At 44.5% G+C, this 23,027-nt stretch overlaps 1 protein-coding gene across 1 annotated transcript; it reads right to left on the bottom strand.

Annotated features, from left to right (window-relative positions):
- crfb2 (cytokine receptor family member b2) lies at window positions 1-22,576 on the bottom strand. Its single transcript, XM_076081037.1, has 16 exons — window positions 22,445-22,576; window positions 21,773-21,883; window positions 21,012-21,141; window positions 19,726-19,904; window positions 18,745-18,893; window positions 18,024-18,183; window positions 16,099-16,214; window positions 13,489-14,113; window positions 12,629-12,771; window positions 11,598-11,661; window positions 11,064-11,196; window positions 9,995-10,170; window positions 9,659-9,810; window positions 4,089-4,251; window positions 2,603-2,724; window positions 1-756 (listed from the first exon to the last, which is right to left on the bottom strand). Exons 2-16 carry the CDS (start codon window positions 21,819-21,821, stop codon window positions 646-648), a joined length of 2,472 nt encoding a protein of 823 aa, XP_075937152.1. The 5' UTR covers window positions 21,822-21,883; window positions 22,445-22,576; the 3' UTR covers window positions 1-645.
- Window positions 22,577-23,027: the final 451 nt, after the last annotated feature.

Here is a 23,027-nt window from a genome sequence, read left to right as displayed (position 1 = left end):
TTCTTTTGAGCCATGTTCACCATGCTTTATTCACCGGATGTTTTCATATCTTGAGCTCATTGGTGCAGCACCGTACAGAACGCCATCGCCACCATCAGAACGGCAGAACAACAGCATAACAGTATGATGAAAACAGTATGATAACAGCATAAAGAGTCATCGAGGAAAGAGGGCAGCGTTTAAGTAAAGATAGGCTACTACGTTACAGTAATAAAACACATACAGTGATATACTCAATCTAAGGTGTTAACCATGCTGAAGCTTTATGCTTATTCATATACGACTTGTTTGCTCAGGTCAGGTCTCATGCATTAGTAAAGGTTTTCCTAAAGTTGACTGTTTACACAGTTATTCTCTGGATTATAAAACAGCAACTTTAATCTACCTCAAACTAATATAGAAAGTCAGAAGAAGAGTCAGCGGAAATTCTAAATATCGGCATAGAAACAGAATTATAACAATTTACAAAAACATCTCACTCTGATAGTAAACCATAAACTTTACCCTCAACGTCTGCCTTTTCTCAAAACCAGTCGACCTAATCAACTCCACCTAAACGGGCTCCTCTTGTTTTTAGCCCCCCCCCCACCCCCAACACTTTAAACATTGGATTTCACTGCCGCTCCACAGTCTTCCTCTCCCCCTTCAGAGCAGCTCCGTGGTGGCTGAAGCAGCCTGTTGGTAGTCAGCAGAGATCTCATGGGACACTACAATGGGTGCACTTCCACGATGCCGGCATTGGAGAAGGATGTACGACTGGAAATGAGAGAGACAGTCACGTTTACATGCTGCTGACAATACTCCACTTAAACCACAACAACAACAATCAAACCTGCGCACATGCAGTCCTTGAGTGAAATTCAAGGTTAAGGTTGGTAAATTGGACCTGGAAAATAATCTTCTTTAATATCTGGATACAGATCCTAGCAAATAACCTGATACAGTCTACTTTTATACATTTAGCTTGTTGGATATTAAACTGTTGCCGAGTCCAGCAGGAGACATAAAGGGAGTAAGATATAAAGCAGAGGGTTCAAAGAGTAAAATAAATGGTGTAGTGATGCACACATATACTTGTTAGTAGATACATTCACTGGTGCCTAAGATTTGTTGACAAGAAGAAAAAGAAAATAGAATCTCAGCAGACTTATTTTATTTGATGACGTCTTTAGTTTGTTTGTTTTGGATGCATGCCTGCATGGCTGCATGGACGCATGGATGCATGCCTGCATAGATGCATGTATGCATTGCTGCAAGTATGGATACATGGCTGCATGGATGCATGCCTGCATAGATGCATGTATGCATTGCTGCAAGTATGCATGGATGCATGGCTGCATAGATGCATGTATGCATGGCTGCATGGATACATGGCTGCATGGATACATGGCTGCATAGATGCATGTATGCATTGCTGCAAGTATGTATGGATACATGGCTGCATGGATGCATGGCTGCATAGATGCATGGCTGCATGGATGCATGGCTGCATGGATGCATGGATACATGTCTGCATGCCTGCATAGATGCATGGCTGCATAGCTGCATAGATGCATAGACGCATGGGCGCATGGCTGCATGGACGCATTGCTGCAAGTATGCATGGATACATGGCTGCATGCCTGCATAGATGCATGGACGCATTGCTGCAAGTATGTATGGATACATGGCTGCATGGATGCATGGCTGCATAGATGCATGGCTGCATGGATACATGTCTGCATGCCTGCATAGATGCATAGACGCATGGGCGCATGGCTGCATGGACGCATTGCTGCAAGTATGCATGGATGCATGGCTGCATGCCTGCATAGATGCATGGACGCATTGATGCATGGATGGCAGTGTTGGGTGGATGTTCCACAACTTTGTCGAAACTGAAAAATCTTAGCTATTAAAAGGGTTTTTATTTCTGTTTTTTAGTGAAATGTTTTACCAACTGTTGGAGGAAATGAGCTACACACATTCATGTTCTCCTTAGGAGGAATTGTAATGATGCGCCATCATCAGGCCATAATGTCAGCTTGTCAAATACTCACGTTTAAGACTAATATCTGCAAAACTAATGAGCGAATAATGTCAGCCTCTGCTGCACTTTGTGTTTAATGGTAATTTGAAGATGCTAGCATGCTAAAATTTTAAACTGAGATGGTAAACACTGATACCTGCTAAACATCAGTTAGCATTGTCATTGTAAGCATAATAGCATTTAGCTCAAAGCACTGCTGTGCCAAAGCCTCACCGAGCCACTGCATGGTCAGTGACTTAAACAATTGATTATTCAAATTGTCAGTTATTAATATTCTGTTGATTGACAAACTGATTCATCTAATAATCACTTAACACTTGAAAAAGTGAGAGTTTTACCAAAATGTCATGTTTTTCAAAAACGTTGTGAAACAGCTTCCTTGGCTTGATGATGATGATGATGGATTTTTACTCATTATCAAAATAGGATCTTAATTAGCTCAGTTAAAGCAGAAACCAACTAATAAACATATTGATCAGAGTGATGATCAGAGGGAGGCACATTCACTCTTTGTGCACATCAAGTATTGTGAAGGCGAAGATGAACAGCAGCACACATATTTGGATCTGTTACCAGAGTTCTCTGTAGAGGTGTTCTTAGTAATTTAAAGCTCCGCTGACGGCCGCGGACAACCAGTCCAACGAGGAGGAAGCCCAGTGCACAGAACGCACCCAGCAGGCTGAAGACCACGTACACTGTGAAGCAGGAGGACAGCAGCACACATCACATTAAAGAGCATCGGCTGTTTGAAAGAAATCAAATCACTAGAGGAAAGATTACCAATTCAATTAGCCTTCAATTAGCTATGCTGTTTAACAAATGAAGCACTTTCCTTTGAGAATCCTGCGTCTGTATTCTAAAGACGTGAAGAGAGAGAAGCAGGAGAACAGCATCGAATGGTAGAAAGGTAAGACACCTAAAATAAACCTGCATCCAGTCGGGGGTGGAATCACTAGAGGTCCCACCATACAATACACCCATCACACTTAACTAACGATACTTGCTATTGCGATATCAAACATTGCAATATATTGAGATTTATTACCTTTTTTCAACTGAAAATTGTGCAGTTTGTCAACATCTGATTTCGCTTTTAGTTCGGTTTAGCAAAACCATCAGAGCTTAAAATAACTAACGAAACTTCAGAATCACTCCAGACTCAAACACACGTCTCCAGGTGGAAAGTCCTGTGTTTGTTTGTAGAAAGTAAGAAATGCACTTTAATGGAGTGAACAAACATCTGATGCTATAGATCTACCGTCTTATTCTATGGTGAGAGAATAGCTCTAAACTGGTTCAGCTGTTTGGATAAAACACATTCAATGTGTAGAGTTTGCTGCTAATACATGGGAGTGAATGGAGACTGAACGTGGAGTCACATCAGCTCTTTGGTTCTAAACCTTTTATTTTGTAATCAATGACGTGTGAAATGTCAAATATATTGCAGTTTGTGTTGTTTGCTGGTTCAGGTTTTTGGGTAGAAGACAACAGACAAACTGACATGGAAATCTCATATTGCACATTTAAAAACCAATATTTCTGTTTGGAACAAAGCAAAGTAAATGTTAGACTAGAAGGGACTCAGCAGAGAGACAGCAGCTCAGTGATACTAAATCATTCCTCCTGTTGCATTCAGTGCTGCAGGAAATATGTCCAATTCTTATCTGCACTTTTCCCACCTTGTATTATAACTTGTTGTGTTTTGTGAAATGTTGCTGTGTTTTGACCTTTAGGGCCACCGTAGAAGTGTCCTGTTGAAACCGCATAATCAGGTATGAAACAATTAAAAAGTGAAACATGCCATTACAGCTTCAAATATGTTGTTAAAACGTGAACATGTTCTCATTACAACAACAATTTGTGCAACTTGAGGTGTTGTGGTGATAGGCTGCATTCTTATCAACATGTTAAACTGCTCCCACACTTTGGTATTAGAAGGTCTGGACTTGAAGAAAGCTGGTGGACGGATTATGAACAGAGAAGTGTGCATCTCATCCCCCAAATACACAGATTCAAATTGCACAAAGATTGCACATGCTTGGATTAAAAGAAGACGTACGTGAGCTTCTGGACCGAGGAGGGCTGGTGAAGGCACAGCAAGGTTTACTGGAGATATGGTTCGGGCTGATGAGTGATGTCACAGAGACAGTCACACAGTACTCCACACCTGGCTCCAGGTAGGAGATGATGTTCTCCTCTTTGTAAGGCAGACTCAGACTGAACTGCAACACAACAGAAGAAACAAACGAAAAATGAATGGCTTTGAAGTTTACATGAACTACGGTATGAACTTTAACTTTTACAATCTACTGAACGCTTCCTCTTTCTGAACTTCATCATTTCTCCCTGATTGTTATTGTGTTAATCCTTTGCCGTTTTAAATCATTTTGTACAGCTAGCAATACATGTGGGACAGTTTAAGGTCAAACCGAAGCTTATTTTGTTGAAACTGTGTCAAAATATATAATGTTGAATAAAAGTAATCTGAACACAAACAGTAATATCAGAATGACAGCAGGTCAAAACAACTCATTCTACATGGTTTAATACCAACGAGTACAAACGTTATTACAGTGTTGCCCTAACGCTATTCTGACCCAGTGATGATGACAGAATTGAACAATTTAATGAACGTGTTCGTTGGTCGAGGTGGGGCTAACTGGACTCTATGGAAAATACTCTCCTCCAATCACAAGCATGCATTCGCCCTCTGAACGTTTGCATGAGCCTCGCTGGCCAAGCAGGACATGCCTCCCTGAATATGTGCACACAGCTGCGTGTTTAAGAGCACCAGCAGGTTCCAGCAGATGGGCAGCTGCCACAAACCGCTGCTGTCTGTGGTCCGACAGACGGGCCCGCAGCCTGCACTCATCGAGCATGACCCCCAGATACTCCACCTGTGTGGCAGGGGGCTGCTGCCCTTACAGTTGATCGTAAACCCTGGCTTGGTTAGCTGTAAGATCAACCAACTGTATGGAACATAGCCCATTTATGGCCCTAGCCACGATGATGAGGTCTCAGAGATAAAAAATAAATAAAAAAAGACCCTCATACCTTGTTTGCGCATCGGCCTCAGCGCCGTGTCCACACGCTGAGGGCGCGGGGGCCCGGGCATAGCTGAACGGCAGTCTGTGTACTCTCATAGGCTATCCCAGGAATATCCTGTGTTTCAAAGCCACCTTCACCTGAAGGTGTACACCTTTAAGTCGATGGTGTTGAGCCGCTTGACGGTTGACAAACGGTACATCTTGCAGATGACAATGCACTGGTTTTGGATGCGGAGATCTGAAATCTCCCATCTTCTTGGAAAGCAGAAAGTAAGTCGAGTAAAAGCCTTTCTGTCATGGGGACGACACCACGCAGCCTGTTACTGTAACAGCTCCTGGATCTCTGCTGAGAGGTAGTCTACCTTCGTCTTTGAGGGTAGACCGGGGGGGCAATTATTTGTCCCAAGGGGCCGCATGAGAAACAGGGACTGTTGTGGAGGGCCGGAGCAATCCTGCTCTATATTATTCCACTATATTATTCTATATGAATCCTGAGATGAGCTTTTGTTCTGATCAGACGATAATATTCACACTTTGAGAAGCTGGATCTTGTGACTTGTTTTGTCGTATTTGTTTGTAAAAGTAACTCAAAGCTGATTAATCAGGTTTTTTTGGTCGATTGACTTTTGTCAGAAAATGATTTTTAAAAAATTGAAATAGTTCGTTTTGTTTGATCATCAATGAAACACTTCAGATAATGTATTTCACGCAGAAACCATCAAATGTTTTTCTTTGGAAATTATTTTCCTGGACCATAGTTTGGTTTTGATGAGCTGTGAGTGGAGTAAATATCATGATCAGTGGTGGAATGTAACTAGTATATTTACTTAAGTACTGTACTTGTGTACAAATTCAAGGTACTTTACTGGAGTATTTCTATTTTATTTAACTTTGTACTTCTACTCCACTACATCTCAGAGGGAAGTGTTGTACTCTTTACTCCACTACATTTGTCTGGCAGCTTTAGTTACTTTGCACATTATCATTTGTCAAACCCTTCCTAACTACACAAACTGAACAACAGATAAAGGAGTTAAAATGAGCTCCACCTTAAACATCTGCAGCAGGAATAATGATCCAAACAAATATAAATATGTAATATCCATATATAATAGTACAACACTGACGGGGATCATGTTTCTGTTAATTAGTACTTTTATTACTGTTTGTAGTCCAATGACCTCATTTTCTGTTTATCAGTTCAGTGGACGAGTTCTCTGAAGTCAGGCTGAATGTGTGAGGTGAGATGTGAAGGACAGCTGACAGCTGATCCTCAGTGAGAGAGGATCTGGATCTGGATCTGTTGAACTTCATCACAGAGAACGTTTGTTCACAGATGTAGGTCGATCCAAAGAGAACCAACATCTTCTGAGCATGCCTCCTCATGTGAGAAGAATACAAATCCAGCAGTGATACTGACTAAAGTGCTCTGCAGGACTGCATCAGACTGCAGGTCAGTGAGTTGGAGCTGAACATCACTGAGCGTTATCCACACTGCAGGAAGAGAAGTGAAGGAGAAGAACTCATGTTTCACTCTCAACTGTTTGCAGTCTTGTAAACTCACCATGCAGTGCCCCTAACATGGATGAGTACCTGTGGAGGTGTTCGACTGATGGTGTGGGAACAAGTACGTTGCCGTCCGGCCCGCGGGCCACTCAATGCCCAGGTCTGGCATAGAGGATAGATTCAACTCCTTCAATCTATCCATGAACGGAGAAGGATCGCTGTAGGACTGGAGAAACCAACCGAGTCTCACAGTCCATCCGTCCGTTAACACGCAGTTGCGTTGCCACTCCTCGTAGAAGTGCGTTAGAAGACGAATGAGCAGCTGTGGGAACTTGATCTCCTGTCTCAGACCTCACCGCTGCTGCAGCACCTTTGCACTGAGACGTCAGCTGCTACAGCAGGTAGACAACAGTCTGTATCTTTAAACAGCCTCGCACACTCCACACCGGCGTTGGACAAATAACAGAATGTTGTTTTGTGTTCATTGAATATTTTCTTCTTCATGAAACAACTTCTACCACTCACTCTCTTTCAATGAAGATGCATCCATGGAGCAGCTGGCGTTAACCCTCTGACTGCCTGGAGGAACTCTGACTGACACACAAACGGACTAAAACACGCCGAAGTGCTGCGTTAAGTGAGCTCAAGTAAGAGGCTTGTGTCTGGACAGAGAGGTCAATGATCAGGTGTTCATTGTAACCTGTGTTGTGTTGTGTACTTAACGGACCGCTGAATCATGTTCAATGACTGCTGAGCAGAAGATTACCCATGCAGTCCAGTAGAGGGCGGAGCCTGTGTGAGCTACAACTATCTGTTTCTTGTAATTCAATAGAAATGGTTTCAGTTAATGTAGTAAAGGGGATGCACGTTACTTCCTGTTTCATGTACTCTATTTTACCCAAGAAAGAGCTGCCACACGCCAGGTGTTGAGACAGGAAACGCAGAGCAGCTCACAGATGTGTAAACAGTAGTCGTACGTAATCTGTTATTCCATCTCCACTCATTTGAGATTTTAGTAACATGCATGCTTGCTATAAGAAATGAAAGGCTACTCATGTCACAGTTGCATACTGTCACTGAAATGGGGGCTGAGAAGATTGAATTCCTTTGGTTTCTTCTCAACAGACTGAGCGTTTCTTCGAACAGACAAATGTGATCCGTTGAGAGGAAAACGTGGGTAAAACCCACATAGTTCAGACAGAACATCGGCCATCTGAGGCGACCTGAAGCCTCTAGAAGTCACGTGTTAAGCCGACACATGTGTTTCACTCAATATTTGGATGGGCCTTTCATGAGTCTGTCAAAGAAGTGAAGAAGAACTGCTCGTGGGTTTGTTGTTTGGATTTCTCTGCATTTCACGCTGCGCTGAGTTTCATATCAGTTTCATATACGAGCACATGCAACCTGAAACAAACATGCAACCTGAAACAAACATGACAAAATGTGAGATGTGAAAATGTGATGGAAACACATTTTACACATACAGCACCTACATCTTTATGAGACTACACAGAATACACACAGTATCTGAACTTCTGCAAGTTGCGTTCTGATTACTGCTTTAGCTCTTGATATTTATTTGGGCCACCAACCAAAAACTAGATTAGCTTAAACCAGTGCCGATTCTTTCTTAACCCCGACCAAGTCCAAACCGGCAACTAACAACCTGCACTTTTTTACAAGCATGGCTGCTTTAAGAGAGGCTGGAGAGCCCAGGGGCCCTGCTTTAAGAGAGGCTGGAGAGCCCAGGGGCCCTGCTTTAAGAGAGGCTGGAGAGCCCAGGGGCCCTGCTTTAAGAGAGGCTGGAGGGCCCAGGGGCCCTGCTTTAAGAGAGGCTGGAGGGCATAGGGGCCCTGCTTTGAGAGAGGCTGCTTTGAGAGAGGCTGGAGGGCCCAGGGGCCCTGCTTTAAGAGAGGCTGGAGGGCCTAGGGGCCCTGATTTAAGAGAGGCTGGAGGGCCCAGGGGCCCTGATTTAAGAGAGGCTGGAGGGCCCAGGGGCCCTGATTTAAGAGAGGCTGGAGGGCCCAGGGGCCCTGCTTTAAGAGAGGCTGGAGGGCCCAGGGGCCCCGCTTTGAGAGAGGCTGGAGGGTCTAGGGGCCCTGATTTAAGAGAGGCTGGAGGGCCCAGGGGCCCCGCTTTGAGAGAGGCTGAGTGTGAATGGGTGAATGACACGTAGTGTTAAAGTGCTTTGATTACAGTCCATTTACCATCTTTAGACGGACTGGAACCGGATTACTTGTCGCTGCATGATGAAGTACCGGATTCCATAGAAAATGAGTTGTAGCCTGTTGCTGTGTCTCTAATAGTGTGAACACATCATTACAATTCATTTGTAATACCATGTCATGAATATTGATATGTTAAAAGCAGAGTGAGTAGGTGGCGGTTTGTCAACGCAACATTCAAATTTAGGCCGCCCCCCCGGCATAACGACCCCCCCCTGAACCGCTAAGGTTAAGTAGTCTCATCTGACACCCCCCCTCTTTTGCATTACTCTGGTGAGATTGTGGTATGTTTTTGATGTTGTGTTAGAGAGTTCATGCAAATCAGAGGATGGGCTTTTTATTACTCTCATTGCTTCTGGCTATGTCACCTGCATGCAAGGTCAAAGTTCAAAGTTCAAATAATTTGAACTGTGAGCTCAGCTCTCTGTGGCAATCTCGGGTAGTGTGGAAGGTACGGCCGTGGTTCTGTCGGGACTACAGACTGAAGACGGTCTAGCACGGTGTCGGCCGACGGAGCCAGGAAAACAACACACTGCTGGAGCAGCAGCCCCACGACCCCCTAGATACCGGTGAGATAGCCAGGCGTGTTCCCCAGAAAGGTTACTGCTCAAAGTCTACGCTGTCAGCATCAGACAGGAGGCTAGCAGGGTTAGGGTCTAGGCCAGACAGGAAGCTAACCCACTGAAGGAGAGCTGTCAAACTGTCTGCTGCCCAGTCTGAGCTATCGAACAGTCCAAACTGTTGACCTCTTGTTTATTGTTTATTCAATACTAGTATTTGTATAAAAAAAACAATTCCTCAACAATGTGTAGATTGTTTATGATGACTGCAGCTTTAAGCCTGACACGTACCTGTGCACCATCCCTGGACCTCCGCACGTAGAGGACGACTCTTCTGTACAAGTGTTTGAGCTGCTGGAGCCCCTTTGTGGATGGAACTCTGATCTGCAGGAGCAAACAGTTCCCACAGCCAGACGCAGACACATCAGGAGGGCCCAGCACCGCTACGGGGAGAAATGAACAATGAAATGATGAAATACAAGTACGCTGCATATTCCATGTTTAAATGGACCAATTATATGTTTGCTATTGAAGACTGCCATTGTCTACCGTGAACAACTGTGGATATTTGTTTGGAGAAGAGTGTGTAACCTTTTGAAATGTTAAATATATAGGTGTGTGTCTCACTGTCAGACAGAGGCCTGAACCGCTCAGACATAGTCCAGTTGGATGTCTGGGTGGGAGTGAAGGCTCGGATGCGGGCCCAGTATTGATTCAACGGGTCCTTAAACGCTTGGGTGAGGTTACACGTCTGTCCGGCCGTCAGCTCCAGACAGGCAGCCACGGGTCTCCACGTGTTCTTCCTCCAAAGTGAAAGGAAATCCAGAGGGAGAGAGAAAAGGAGTGACGATAATCCAAGACAAGATCAAGAATAATGTGTCATCCTAAAACATGAGGGTGAAGGTGAATGATGCAGCAAGGAGGGGGGGGGGGGGGGGGGGGGCGTAACTGACATGTTGTACATACGACATATAATGAGGAGAGCATCGTGATCATTGAATAATATCACACTATGGTACATGGGAGAAGCTATTGCCATGCAGGGATGTCAGTCTGTTGTTGGACCACCTATTTGATCCAGAAGGGTTCACACATCATCCTCTCAGGAGGAATATGGAGATCGCTTGACGTTCATTTCAAGTCGAATGTACTGCTTAGAAAGTCCTGGTTTAAGTTCTTAACAAAAATAAAAGATCCTGAGCATTACTAATTGTTTATGCAAGGGAACCAATGCATGATACAGTGAGTCATTATAGCAGTAAACTCTGCTAGGTGGATATCTGTCTCTAAACAACAAGAACTATCGAGAGAAGAAGAGAAAGCGGTAAGAGCTGCAGTTGTTTCTGTGAACAACTCAAGGCAGTATGATATATTAATATTGCAGTATTAGCACCAACTAAATCATTGTCTGTAACGTTAATGGTTCAACCTCGACAAAGCACTGATCTCTAACAAGAGGTTTGAGTTTGGAAACCAGCTGGACCGGTCGTGGGTTTGTTGTCCGTGCTAATAACAATCATCTATCAATCATCTTACAGAATGACAAACACCGAGTGAAGCCTTGTGAGGAGGCGGCTCAGAGCTCCTGGAAGCAAACACCACTGTGATATTGAAGAGATACGTTTGTCTCAGTAGTGGACCTAATCCTGCCTCTGTGTCTCATCCATCCAAGCTTTCTGAGCCGTCGACTGAGTACCTGAACTGAAGGATGTGAACAGTGAAGTGGGTGTCGGAGGGCGTTGGGAGGCCGGGCAGGAAGCTGAGTGTGTGCTCCATGTTGAAGGAGGAGATGGAGACGTTGGAAGGTGCGGGGAGGGAAACACACACCACTGCACAGGAGGACAGGAGAACAACACAGCCTTTAGATTCTCAATCATATCGTTTGTGTTTCTTATCATTTAGAACTCTGGATCACTAAACACGGCTCAGTCTACAGTCTGCACACGGTACACAAACATCTCCTGGACATAGCTCTGCATCTCACTGAGCTCACTGTGAGCCGTTACAACGCTGAACAGAATAACAATGCATTTACTGCTGCTGACAACATTCATATATACATCTACACACAGCGTGGACAAAACAATGAAACACACACAAGCACAATGTCCCTCCACAGCTGTGCTACAGCTGTGGAGAACACAAACGGTCCATAACTACATGCATTCATATCACACATTCACCACGTCAAGCCCTACGTCCTCCACACACTCGATCCAGAAGGCATTACCAAGGTGTGAAAGCAGAAGAAGCCTCCACAACCGCATCGTCTCTCCATGGACTTTCTTATGGCTCTTAGAAAAAGGTCACGCACAAGATAAGGCTGGTTCTTGGGTTGGAGCACACAACAAGTGGAGAGGGATGTGAGGGGGTTGGTAGAGCAACACTGTCACCATGTGCAGAGCTGAGTTTCTATTTCCCTAGAAGTCCCTCCCTGTGTGCTTCCTATACAGGACCTGCAGTGAACTGTGCGAGCGTTCACCATTGCAAAAGAGAAAATGGTGAACAGCAGTCAGCAAATCTGCCTTCAGCTTCACTGATTGTTTCTGATCGCTTTGTTTTATTGTCGTCAGCTTGAAGAAGTTGTACTTTTACTGCTAGAATACAAAAACAACAGAACACGATTTAAAAACGTATCTTTGTTAAACGTGACATATACGAGTAATGAGTGACAAAGATCTTACAGTGAGCATACAACTACACAAATGATGAAACAGTTATTTGCATATGTAACTTGCAATAATACATGTATAATATATGCATTATGTGAATATGCGGATACAGTGTGTAACTTCAAAGTATTGTAATGTTGATATGACTACATAAACATAAGTTAAGAGAATATGGCAAAAATAAAAACAGACTGGCATTGATATACTGTAGATACTGTAACATTCATCACTAATCTCTCCTCAGTCATAAGTCAAACATGATGGCGTACATTTATATGCAGAAATGTACTATGGATAACAACCTAAGCATAAAAACATGCTTTTACCATCCTGCTGAAAGGCATCTTGAATAACTGGACTTTGAGACTACATTGAAAGTGGAAGTTAATTATCTGATAACGACAGATACAAAAATAAATCTAAAGCAATACACAACACATCAGCTGGAGCTTTTATCACAAATTCAGTTTTTACTGCACGTTGAAGTACAATGTTTGGAGTTAGAACACTGAGCAGCCTTCTCTCTCACCGGACCACCTCAATGACTCTCTGTTCCACAGGATGTCCTAACAACCAGCTTCAGTCTGACATTGTTGTACACTATTGTTCTTTTGTCTGTGAGCTTTGCTTGTTCTCTTAACAGCACAGCCTGCTCATTAACCGTCTGTTTGAACTGCCAGCAGTCCACAGAGTGTGTGAGGTGATGAGCAGAGTCACAGTTCTGCTGTCTCACTAACACACAAGAGTTGAAGTGAGGATTTGGTGCTGTGAGCTTCTCGTGCTGCTGTCAGAAACACACACATGCAGCAGTGCCTCTGAACATTAGAGGATATGAACATTGCTGTCAACACGTGCTCAGAGCAGCACTGTGCTGTGAAGGAAATCAAAGTGAACGTTTGACATGAAGTTCTGAACCACAGCGGTTCATGGCGGTGGAAGCGTTCCAGAGATGATCAGACACGGTAGGGGACGTAACACTGGCAGGCTGTGGTAACAGGAAGGGGCGGGGCAGAGCATCACTAGTCTCTGACCTCACAAATGTGTTCGTTAGCGAAAATAAATCGTCTGAAAGAAGGCAACGGTATCTGCAGCCGCTATGAAAGGTGGAGGAGCTTAAAAGAACAGGCTGATACACACCATCTCACCAGGCTCTCTGTCACGCTCGTTGTTCTAAACTTCTAATACAAACCATCAAATCTGTCATTTCTGTTGGAAAAACAAGAATCTCCATCAGAAACCTTACTTCTGAGAAAAGTACGTCCTGTAATGAGTTTTCAGTGTGTAGACGATGGAAGTGAGTCTGGACCAGCACCGCTCCACTCAGTTTCAGTCCGTCTTTGTAACACTGCTTTAAACACGTCGTACAAATGTAACTTACAGCTGGAGAAGCCCAGGACTTCTACAGTAAGATCTGTTAGACATGTGTTCATGGACGCCCCATATATCCACAGTGCTCTTCCTCCTCCTCTTCATCTACAGAGCAGGAAACAGTTCCTATGACAGCTTCCTTGGTTGGAATGGTGTTGCACAGCTCTGACGCAGAGGAAGACTCTGGCTCCATCTCCCCAAAGTCAGAATGTGAGTTCCCTACCTCCTCCACCTCCTCCCCAAGCCTGCCGAAGGTTAATGTGAGCAGGTCCACATCCCAGCCGCCCCCCTCTTCCACCACCTTCCTCTCCTCCGTGTTTGGCGGGACTCGTCCTTCGGCCCCGCTGACTGAGCCTGATGAAGGTAAAGCATCAGTGTGTGTGCTCTGTGCTTTGTTCAGTCCAGTGTTGGAATGTGTGTCTGTGGAAAGCAAAGGTTCAGGCTCCGGGGGTAACGGATCTGACAAAGATGATGAAGATGAAGAGGACGACGAGGGGAGGTTATTGCCCAATCGCATTTTATAAGCTCCTCCTCTGCTCCCACCGGTGCTCTCAGTTCCACTCTGCCCATCGCTCTCATCGCATGTCTGGTTGCTCCTCTTTTCACCTGAAGAGGGCGCAGTTGGTTCAATGTTGACGAGAGAAGACAACAGGGACGTGCTGCAGGATGGAATGAATAGAAGCTCTTCTAAGTGATGGATGGACGTCTGAGACACACACAACAGAGAGAAAGCACAGACTCATGTTAAAGCCAATAAGTGGAATCAACAGCAGCACAAGCAGCTCGTTTATAAAGCAGATGTTCAACAGATGGAGCCTCTCCAGACAACTAGTCAGAAGAAGAATCAGGGACACTTGATCAAATGATGATGATTCTGTGCTCTGGTACGCTGTGACACACATTTTAAACCTTAATTATGGGATTTATGGAAACTAAAAGGCTACAAACACCTTGATTAATAGATGAGTCATTTGTTTTACTGTCGATCGGTCATCCATCCAGCATCGGCATAATGCTTAAGAAATGACTTCAGTGATTAAGCCATACTCAAAACACCTCTATAGCAGTTCAATACAACAACTCTGACACACACTTCACATTTACAATGTCTGGAACGCTCATTGTGTGTTGTGACGTTTGACAGAGATGAAGCTGTATTTCTTCTGAGCCATGGAGCAGCATCGTCCCCACCAGTGGAAACGTTGCTGAATCACATGAAGTGCGGTCTGCTCCGGTGCTCTGCTGGTGAGCAGCCGGCAGCCCGGCGTCGCCCTGTGAGGGGAAGCCCCTCCACATCTCTCTGTGAGGGGAAGCCCCTCCACATCTCTCTGTGAGGGGAAGCCCCTCCACATCTCTCTGTGAGGGGAAGCCCCTCCACATCTCTCTGTCACTCTGCTTGACTTAAAGTAATTAATAGTGAAACATGAAACTCCGTCTTATTCTACAAGAAAGGTATGTTCAAATCCTCCTCGCATGAGAAAAACACCACAAATAAAGGTCAACTGTAGCCGACGCCCACACGCATCACGCCTCTACATGCCAGCACGCTGTAATAAAACAACGGCACTGATCAAGACATGAATGGAAGGTTTCAGAAGATGTTGCTGACTATCAACGTCATTTTCACAGAATTTGCATTAAAATGTTTCATGTTCAGAACCAGTGGTGGCATGAGGCTTTCTGTTGCTTTAGGTTATTAACGGAATCAAAGGATTCACTTATATTGAAGTTTTGGGGGAAAATAAATCAGAGCAATGAAACAGGTGACCTGCCTGATGCAGTTCAGACCGTCTGGAAACATTCAGAAGGTGTAGAGAGAACATGAAGGAGAAGATCAAAGGTCGCTGGTGACTTGTTCTTTCATTACAACTGTCTTGATGAAATTTATGTCAAAGTAGTATTTCTAATGTGATTTTACTACAAATCTCACTCTATGTAAAGAAAGAAAGGACTGCTCTGGTTATTCTCCCAAGTCTTACTTATGAACGTCACACATGAGGGGGGGGGGGGGGGGTGAGGTTTCACTCGGTTTGGATTTTTTTTTTTTGTGCAAAACTGAGCCGACCAATAGAAAGCTAGGTATAGTGTGAGCAATGATCCCTGCCTCACTGCTGGTGTGTTCGCTTCACTTCTTAGAGCACATAATAGTGAAATGACACGTGTATAACTGTCACTGTGTGGACAGTGCAGCACTAGTGGCCCAGGTAGCTGCTGCGCACACTAGTGACAATCTGTTGATGCCCTTCAGGAGCGGCGCCAGTCAGTGAAACACGGGCCGTGGTATGTGGATATGACAGCAGCAGCATGCTACAACAGTCCACAGCAATACCACCGACAATCAATACCCACATCATACCACGGCAGCCAGACCGTCACTCACAGAAACATGACCGAGCGCTACAGTTACCGCTCACTGTGTATCAAGCTAACAATAGCTGAGACTGAAGACGGAGCACTTTCAGCAAGAGCATTGTCACTTTAAGCTTGTAAGGGAACTACAAGACTACAGTATCGCTACATGTGTCCACTATCTAGTGCTACAGAACACGCAGATGATGTCATGTTGCATGTACATTTTATGTACATTGGATGATCTTTGTCACAAAAGGCTTTCTCCCTGTCCGGTCACCTTCCAGGATTAGCGATGCCCCACCAACTGCTTTTAAGACTACAATTCATTGTATTACTTACCAGGACCAATGGCAGCGGCCTCCTCAGCAGACAAATGAAACCAGTATAGACCAGCAGGGCCCCAACGACCACACCAAGCATCACCAGAAAACACAAGGTGGCTGATATCCATGGGTCTGCAGAGAGGGGGGGGTCACGGCACACGTTAACCCAGAGGGACTTGAAACAGAGCAAGCTCATCGGTATCAAACAGTACTGACAACTACAAGTGCTGTGGTGATACTGATCCATGTTCAGAGGTTAGTGTTCCACCATACTGGAAAGAACTGACACGGCAATATTGTTTTTAAAGACCTTTCACCTTAAACTTTGCTACATTTCCTCAACAGACCGAGTAGCGAGGCCTCTCCTGCGGCGTCGTACTAAAGGTTGCGATCGAAGATGGTCTCTTAATAGAACATTTACAAATCATACTGTTTTGAAGATATGGAGTCTTCAGCTTTCAGAATCCGTAAACCAACGTATGTTGGTCTCATCACAAGTATTTTAATGTTCTTCAGTCTATAATAACGTGCTAGCTATCGGAAAATAGAGATTCCAAGCATTCGAACGCACCTGAAGCCCCCGCATCAACAGACAGTGAAGAGGGTATAGTGTTTGAATTGTGTCAAAGACGTCTGTGTATCGTGTTGCAGAGATATCACGATCTACTTTGTGGGCGACTGTGGCTCAGAGGATCGGCGGTTCGATCCCCAGCTTGTCCTTTGGGAGCATCCCAAAGTCCTCCTGTAGCTGTTCCTACGGTGTGTGAATGTTAGAGTCCTGATGAGCAGGTGGCACCTTGCATGGTAGTCCTGTCATCAGTGTGTGAATGGCTGAATGACGACATGTAGAGTTAAAGAGCTTTGCACTACTGCTCAGTTAGTTCATTCATATTATTCTATTTCATGGTAAATATTGTGCCTTTTTATACTTAATAATTGATTGCTTAAATATATTTCTGCTGCTGTAGTGAACTAATGTCCCCTTGCGGGATGAATAAAGCATCTGTCTATCTATCCTTCAGTCAGCAGGCGGTGCTCAGCCTAGGGTCACCGGGGGTCTGACCCCCACCAGATCAGCAAACCTTCTGTTATTGCCATTGCACAGGTTAGTCCAGCAGGCCACCGCCCCGCTGGGAGTCCCAGCGCTGGGGTTTGAGTTGTTACAGCTCTGCTAACAGAAGGTCTGTCTCGTCCTCTCCTCCCGGTGAGGTGGTCTGTTGGTCGCAGAGGACGAGACCAAGACCAAGCTTTTATTGCTTCTGCTCCATTCAATTTAACGAATAACCACAAACTATCAAAAGGTACACGGAGCGTGTAGCTCGCCGTTAGTGGCACAGTAAACAGAGATGGCTAATGTACGCTGTAGGCCGACGCTACATGTGAAGATAAGACCGCAGTGTTGTTTTGAGCGGCTCTCAGAGTTCTAGTTTTGGTTGAATTTGACGTATTCTTGCTCTGCTGCACAGTAGTTGGCTTTTCTTTTCCATATCTTGTGCTTATGAATAAAGGCCTATACAGGTGTATGTAGGTGTTTTCACTTGTGCTCGACTGATAGCTCCCTCCTATTATTCTGTTGCACCTGTTTTGGTGGGATAACTGACGCTTTGTAGTCCACAGAGTTCCATCATGTAGTTCCAAACAGAGGGGCTGCTGTATACTGGAGCAGACCTAGTTGGTACGTGTTGTTTGGTCAAGTAGGAAAAGGAGAGAGAAGAGTTCAAACCCCAGCTCACTTCTCTCCTGTACAGCTGGCCAATCGTGACGTGAAGTTGGCGTCAGTGTCCGATAGTCAGTCTGAAAGTCTGATGAAGTGTAATGGTCCTTTAGCTCTAGCCAACTCCTACCTGACTAGAGGCGGACCCAGCCAGGGTCATTGAGTGCAAAACCTTTCAACTGATGAGTAACTTGGAGAAACATTGACACAGACACAGTGAGCTGTACCTGCAGTATAGTGGCCAGGGGTGGAGGCACACACAGCTTGGCTGTAGTTGGACTCTCGAGGCACCAGACCGTGTGAGAAGCAGACTGACACACAGTACCGTCTGCCAGAGGCCAGGTCCTTCAGAATCTGTCTGCTCAGAGACTTGGTGTGCTTAAAGAACTGCACACAGAGACACGCAGACACACGTCAGCAACAAGACAAACGCAGCGTTTGAACCACAGGAGCCTGTGTTTCACTTTGCTGTGGTGAGGTATGCAATAGGGTGCTGCATTCAATACATCATTTTAAACTCATTCTAAACCACTTAACCTTCAATGCATTAACTGATCTTTTCATGTCAAAGAGGGAACACCAGGATGAAGGAAAGCATCCAGCTTTCACATCTAATGAGGTGAAACTAAAAAGGACAACACCTGCTCTCATAAAGCACCTACAAATATCACAAGATGTCAACAGATCTCCACTCAGTTCACTTATGGTTCCAAGCATCCAGTGTAGAAGATGTGGGCACTTTACTGAGACCAGTGGTTTCTAGATTTGTCTTGCGTTAGGTCAGCCTTTTAAAGGACATACAGGCGTTACTCAAACTGGACTTTCTCGTTGGCATCTTCTCCCCTGTACCAACACGCCCACATCAACACAGCAGTGCTATCTTGAATATCCGGATAAAGATATGCATGTATAAACCTCTCACACTGCGTGTTGGTCCATGTACGGTACCTGAGGTTTGTCTGCATTGTTGCTCTTAATCCGGAGTTTGTAATTGAGAAAGTCATAGACCTCTCTGAGGTGCTCCATGGGAGGCTGGAGGTCCACACACAAACCCTCTGCACACGGTGTCACAGTCAGCAGCGGCAGGTCCAGGTGAGCTGCAGGACACCGGGACAGGGACAGAAGAGACACTTTGGTTTGCATCGCATGATGAATAAAAAACGAAGAAAGAAAACCACTTTAAACATTTTGAACGAGACATACAGCATTTGATAAACCATTCACAGTAAACTGGTTTATGCAGAGTCCTCTGAGGCACTAAATCCTGGTTCAACAGAAGTCTCTCACAACTTAAAGTGAAACACTTCAGAGAAGGTAGATATCCAGCGCTGTAGTGCGTTAGTGTTATCCTAAATGACCGTTATTCACAATCTCTTTACAAACTTCCTTTCCCAGTATCAGCAGAAATACATTTAAAAACAAACAAACAAACAGACATTGCTTATTTGCTGTTCTCAGCATAACATGGCAAAACGTATTCTGTTGTCAAATAATTCATTGCAACCACAAAAACCCAAGACCACTTTGTGACCAGAGATATAATGTGGTTCTGTGGTTCTGCCATGAGACCAGAACTAGAGGGTACAGCAGACATTTGTGTGCAACAGATTAAGAAACAGCAAATTGAATCATCAGATTGTTGGCCTGTTATCATTCAGAGACACTAGGGGAAGAGGACACCCTGTCAGAAGACATCACCACAGAGAGAACTCTGAAATGAATAACTCGTAGCAGCAGTAGAGGAATGTATTATAGGGCAGGGATGACCCACAGAACTCTACCAGCTTTGTTCGGGAAAGCCGGAACCAAGAGACACAAGTGAAGAAGCTATTCTCTGCTCCAACGCAAAATAAAGAAAAGATGATGTCTCATCTCCATCATCCGTCCCCATCATTCCAAACATTCTAGCTTCAACACAGTGCCTCTTACTGTCATTGATGGGTTTGAATCCTCGAGGAGAGGTGAGTGGTTTTGAGTCCTGTCCTTCCAGCAGAGCTGTAATCTGGGTAAAGTAGACCTGCTTTGGGTCAGAGAAGGCCTCCGTCAGGTTGCATAACAGTGGGTGCTGGACACGCTCACAGCCAACCACTGGCACAAAGGAGGTTCCCCTACAGGACCGGAGAGAGGAGAGAAGCAGACTTTAGGGCCGAGGTCTTAGAGAGACTGTCCTCATCAAAGGTCCAGAACATCACAGCAACGTCTCACTGCGCTATGATTTGGTCCCATTATACTGAAGAAGCTTAGTAGCATCAACCTATGTATGAAGTCAACAACTGACTGAAATTAATTAAGTTCAATTGAATAATATCTCAACAATATATATTCTCAGTTTTCAAATTGAACTGGATACATTATAAATGATAAATACTCCAAAAATAAATAAATATTCTTCTTGTTTGAAGTAAAATAAGGGCTGCATTAAAAAAATACATAACAGAAAGCTATTGAAAAATGTGCATCTTAAAATAGAGTACTTCATTTTGGAAAGATGAATATAACTGAATTGCTCTGAAGCTTTAAATTCAGTTCATTCAGGTGTGAAGTGATGTCACCTAAAACATGATATTAGTCTCATCAGATTGTATCTGTGGTTATTGAAAGCAGCTCCTCCTCTCTGTTGCATCATTAGTGGGAAGTGAATGAATCTGATGGATCGATCACATTGGGCTCGTTGGTTCTTCTTTTCGTCAAAGGATTTTCACTTTGTCTCGTAGTGAAGCTTCACATCGAGTCTTAATCATCATCACGGTCTCTGAACACATGAGACATGCTGGTTTTAAACTGCCCGGAGGAAGAATTAACCTAGAAGAGTCTGTTCATTCTTGGTTTAAGACCACATTCTCTTTTTGGAGAACGTCATGTGAAATAACTTCTCTGACTCGTAAATCTCACTGAGGCAGCGCTGCATGTACGAATACATGTCTGATGGGCTGAGTAGCACCAAGTGAAGTGATTTACAGCGCATGGAATTGGTCGGTGTGCTTCCTGAACCGCTGAACGAGCCTTAGAGGCCAGAGCATCTTTGGGTGTGTGTCTCTGTACACAATAAACATCTGACATCATTGTTCTGCTGTAACCCAAATGTAAAGTGACTGACTGACTCTGTAGAGATTCCCTGGGACACTGTTTGTATATATATATATATATATATATATATATATATATATATATATATATATAGTAAGTAAATGAACACGAACATAGATGAAACCCACGTTTCTGTGTTGACGGAGACATGGTAGTGGACTCCTGTGGGTGTTCCTGGTCCAGGCTCCCATTTAAGGATGTGAATGAAATGACTCGAGTCCATGGTCACACTGACAGGCTGTGGGAGTTCACTCATAGCTGAAATACATACAAACAGGACATTAAATGCATCTGAAGTAGATTTATATTATATATGCACCTCAATCAGACTTGTTTTTCAACGAGTGACAGTCATTGTAAGCACCTTTGTGCTGAGCCACACTGTCCCATTCTGAGATTGGACAATATTAAAGGGGAACCCCCCGATTCGGTTTAAACTGTCCCGTGTGGGACATGAATGTGGGAGTGCACTGCTGAGTTAGTAGGGTATTCCGTTAAAGAACAGGGCTCCACACGCATGTTTTTATGTGAACACAAACATCTTTGATTCTAATAATGTTCTACCTCCTTTAAATGAGAGTTGAGCCCCGTTCTTTATGAATGCTTCTAGAAAAAACACACACATTAAAAAGTCTACTTTGTTTACTTTACAGTGAGCGACTAATGCACCACTGTGTTCTCCGTCGTCTTACCACTCGAAGGCCAACAGATTCAGCGCTGACCTTTGCTTGAAATCCACTCTTTAGAGCGCTGGATAACTTTTAACGGGTTTTTTTTAATTTATGAATTTCTGTAACAAAACGTTAATCTCGACCGAGGCTGAATGTTTGGTCTTCGGAGGAAGTGCACCCACTGTGAGACAGATGACATCACGTGACCGTGTGCTCACCTGGCAGGACCTGAGGCAGCCACGCGAGCATCCACAGGAGAGCAGTCATGACAGCAGCTCTGCTCCACCGCCATCAGCACCTCAGGACTCTGTCCACGTCACCAACACCATCTGTCAGAAACACATGTATTCACATACGTCATGCAAAGTGACCAAATAGTTATTACAACTCGCTTTAGACAAAAGCATCTGCGAAATGAGTGATGAATGTGGGTATAGAAGTTAACGGAGCAGCTTACACTGACGCCGTGTGTTACGGTTATTCTCACCGTTAATAAGACAAATCACGGTCTGAGCTTGAAAAGTTAACGGCTCCTGTAATAGCCGTTAACGTCCACATTAGAACCACTGACAAGTGAGTGAGTTGAAAAACACTTTCACTTTGCATGTATGGCGTTTACGGCCCGTTTAACGTGACTTCCATTAGAAAACAATACAACTAAAACGAGCCTGAGCTTCTACAGACAGATACCGCTGCCTGGGTCACTCTGCCCGCAGACACCACATAACTAACTAACGCTAACTCTTCTTCTTAGACGCCCACTTGCCGGAAACGCATCTATCGCTAGCTAGCTAACGGACTAGCATGTCAACTGGTAACGCTTTTTGAACAGGTCAGAAACGCTACACCATGTTCACAACGTTCAATGGAATGTTTAAAATGACAGCGACCTGTCCTGAGAATCGTGTCCATGTTTATCCACCAATTTCAGCTCTGGAAGCAAACCCATGGCTGTCCCATCACACAGCCTGTCTGTGGGACCTCATGGGGCGGATCGGCACGTAGACTGTAGCCGCTCTTGGTGCCTTCAAAGAACTTCAGTTAAACTTGGGCTTTTATGACGGCGCGATGTGTTTTTTTGCAGACTGACTGGATACTCCAGAGACTGCACAGTCTCGTGTTTTTCGAGTTGGGGTAACACAGAAAACCCTAGTACAATTGTATTTTGCGCACTGTGGGGCCTGTCACTTTGCCTGCAGAGACTGTAGCTGATCAAATTCGTCCGACGGGATTTGAATGCAACATCTGCCGGAGTTGATGAGAGGAAATCATGTGACTTAGAAGAAGTAGAGGGTGGCAGGAGAGTAACGTTCCCTTCACTGGATTCGTTTTCTTTCTTAAACCTGAAATCAGGAAAGCGACCGCAGTGTTTTTATTTTTATTTTTGACTTACCAAATGGTGTTATTAAGCCCCAAGCACGAGCGCCGGGCTGTGAAGCACATTTTAAATGGTGGAATGTAATTTCCCAAAAA

Source organism: Anarhichas minor, unplaced genomic scaffold, assembly GCF_050575085.1.
Source record: "Anarhichas minor isolate MPS153535 unplaced genomic scaffold, ASM5057508v1 ptg000078l, whole genome shotgun sequence".
In the NCBI taxonomy this organism is placed as follows: Eukaryota; Metazoa; Chordata; class Actinopteri; order Perciformes; family Anarhichadidae; genus Anarhichas; species Anarhichas minor.
This window is presented reverse-complemented; position numbering and strand designations above follow the sequence as displayed.

Excerpts from the sequence above, each read along its gene's own strand:
- crfb2 (XM_076081037.1), bottom strand. The coding sequence starts at position 21,821 with ATGACTGCTCTCCTGTGGATGCTCGCGTGGCTGCCTCAGGTCCTGCCA. Across the intron at positions 16,215-18,023 it reads CCCTGGCCACTATACTGCAG|ACCCATGGATATCAGCCACC; the intron begins GTACAGCTCACT and ends CCCTCTCTGCAG. Across the intron at positions 9,811-9,994 it reads GTTCAGGCCTCTGTCTGACA|CGGTGCTGGGCCCTCCTGAT; the intron begins GTGAGACACACA and ends TTCTCCCCGTAG.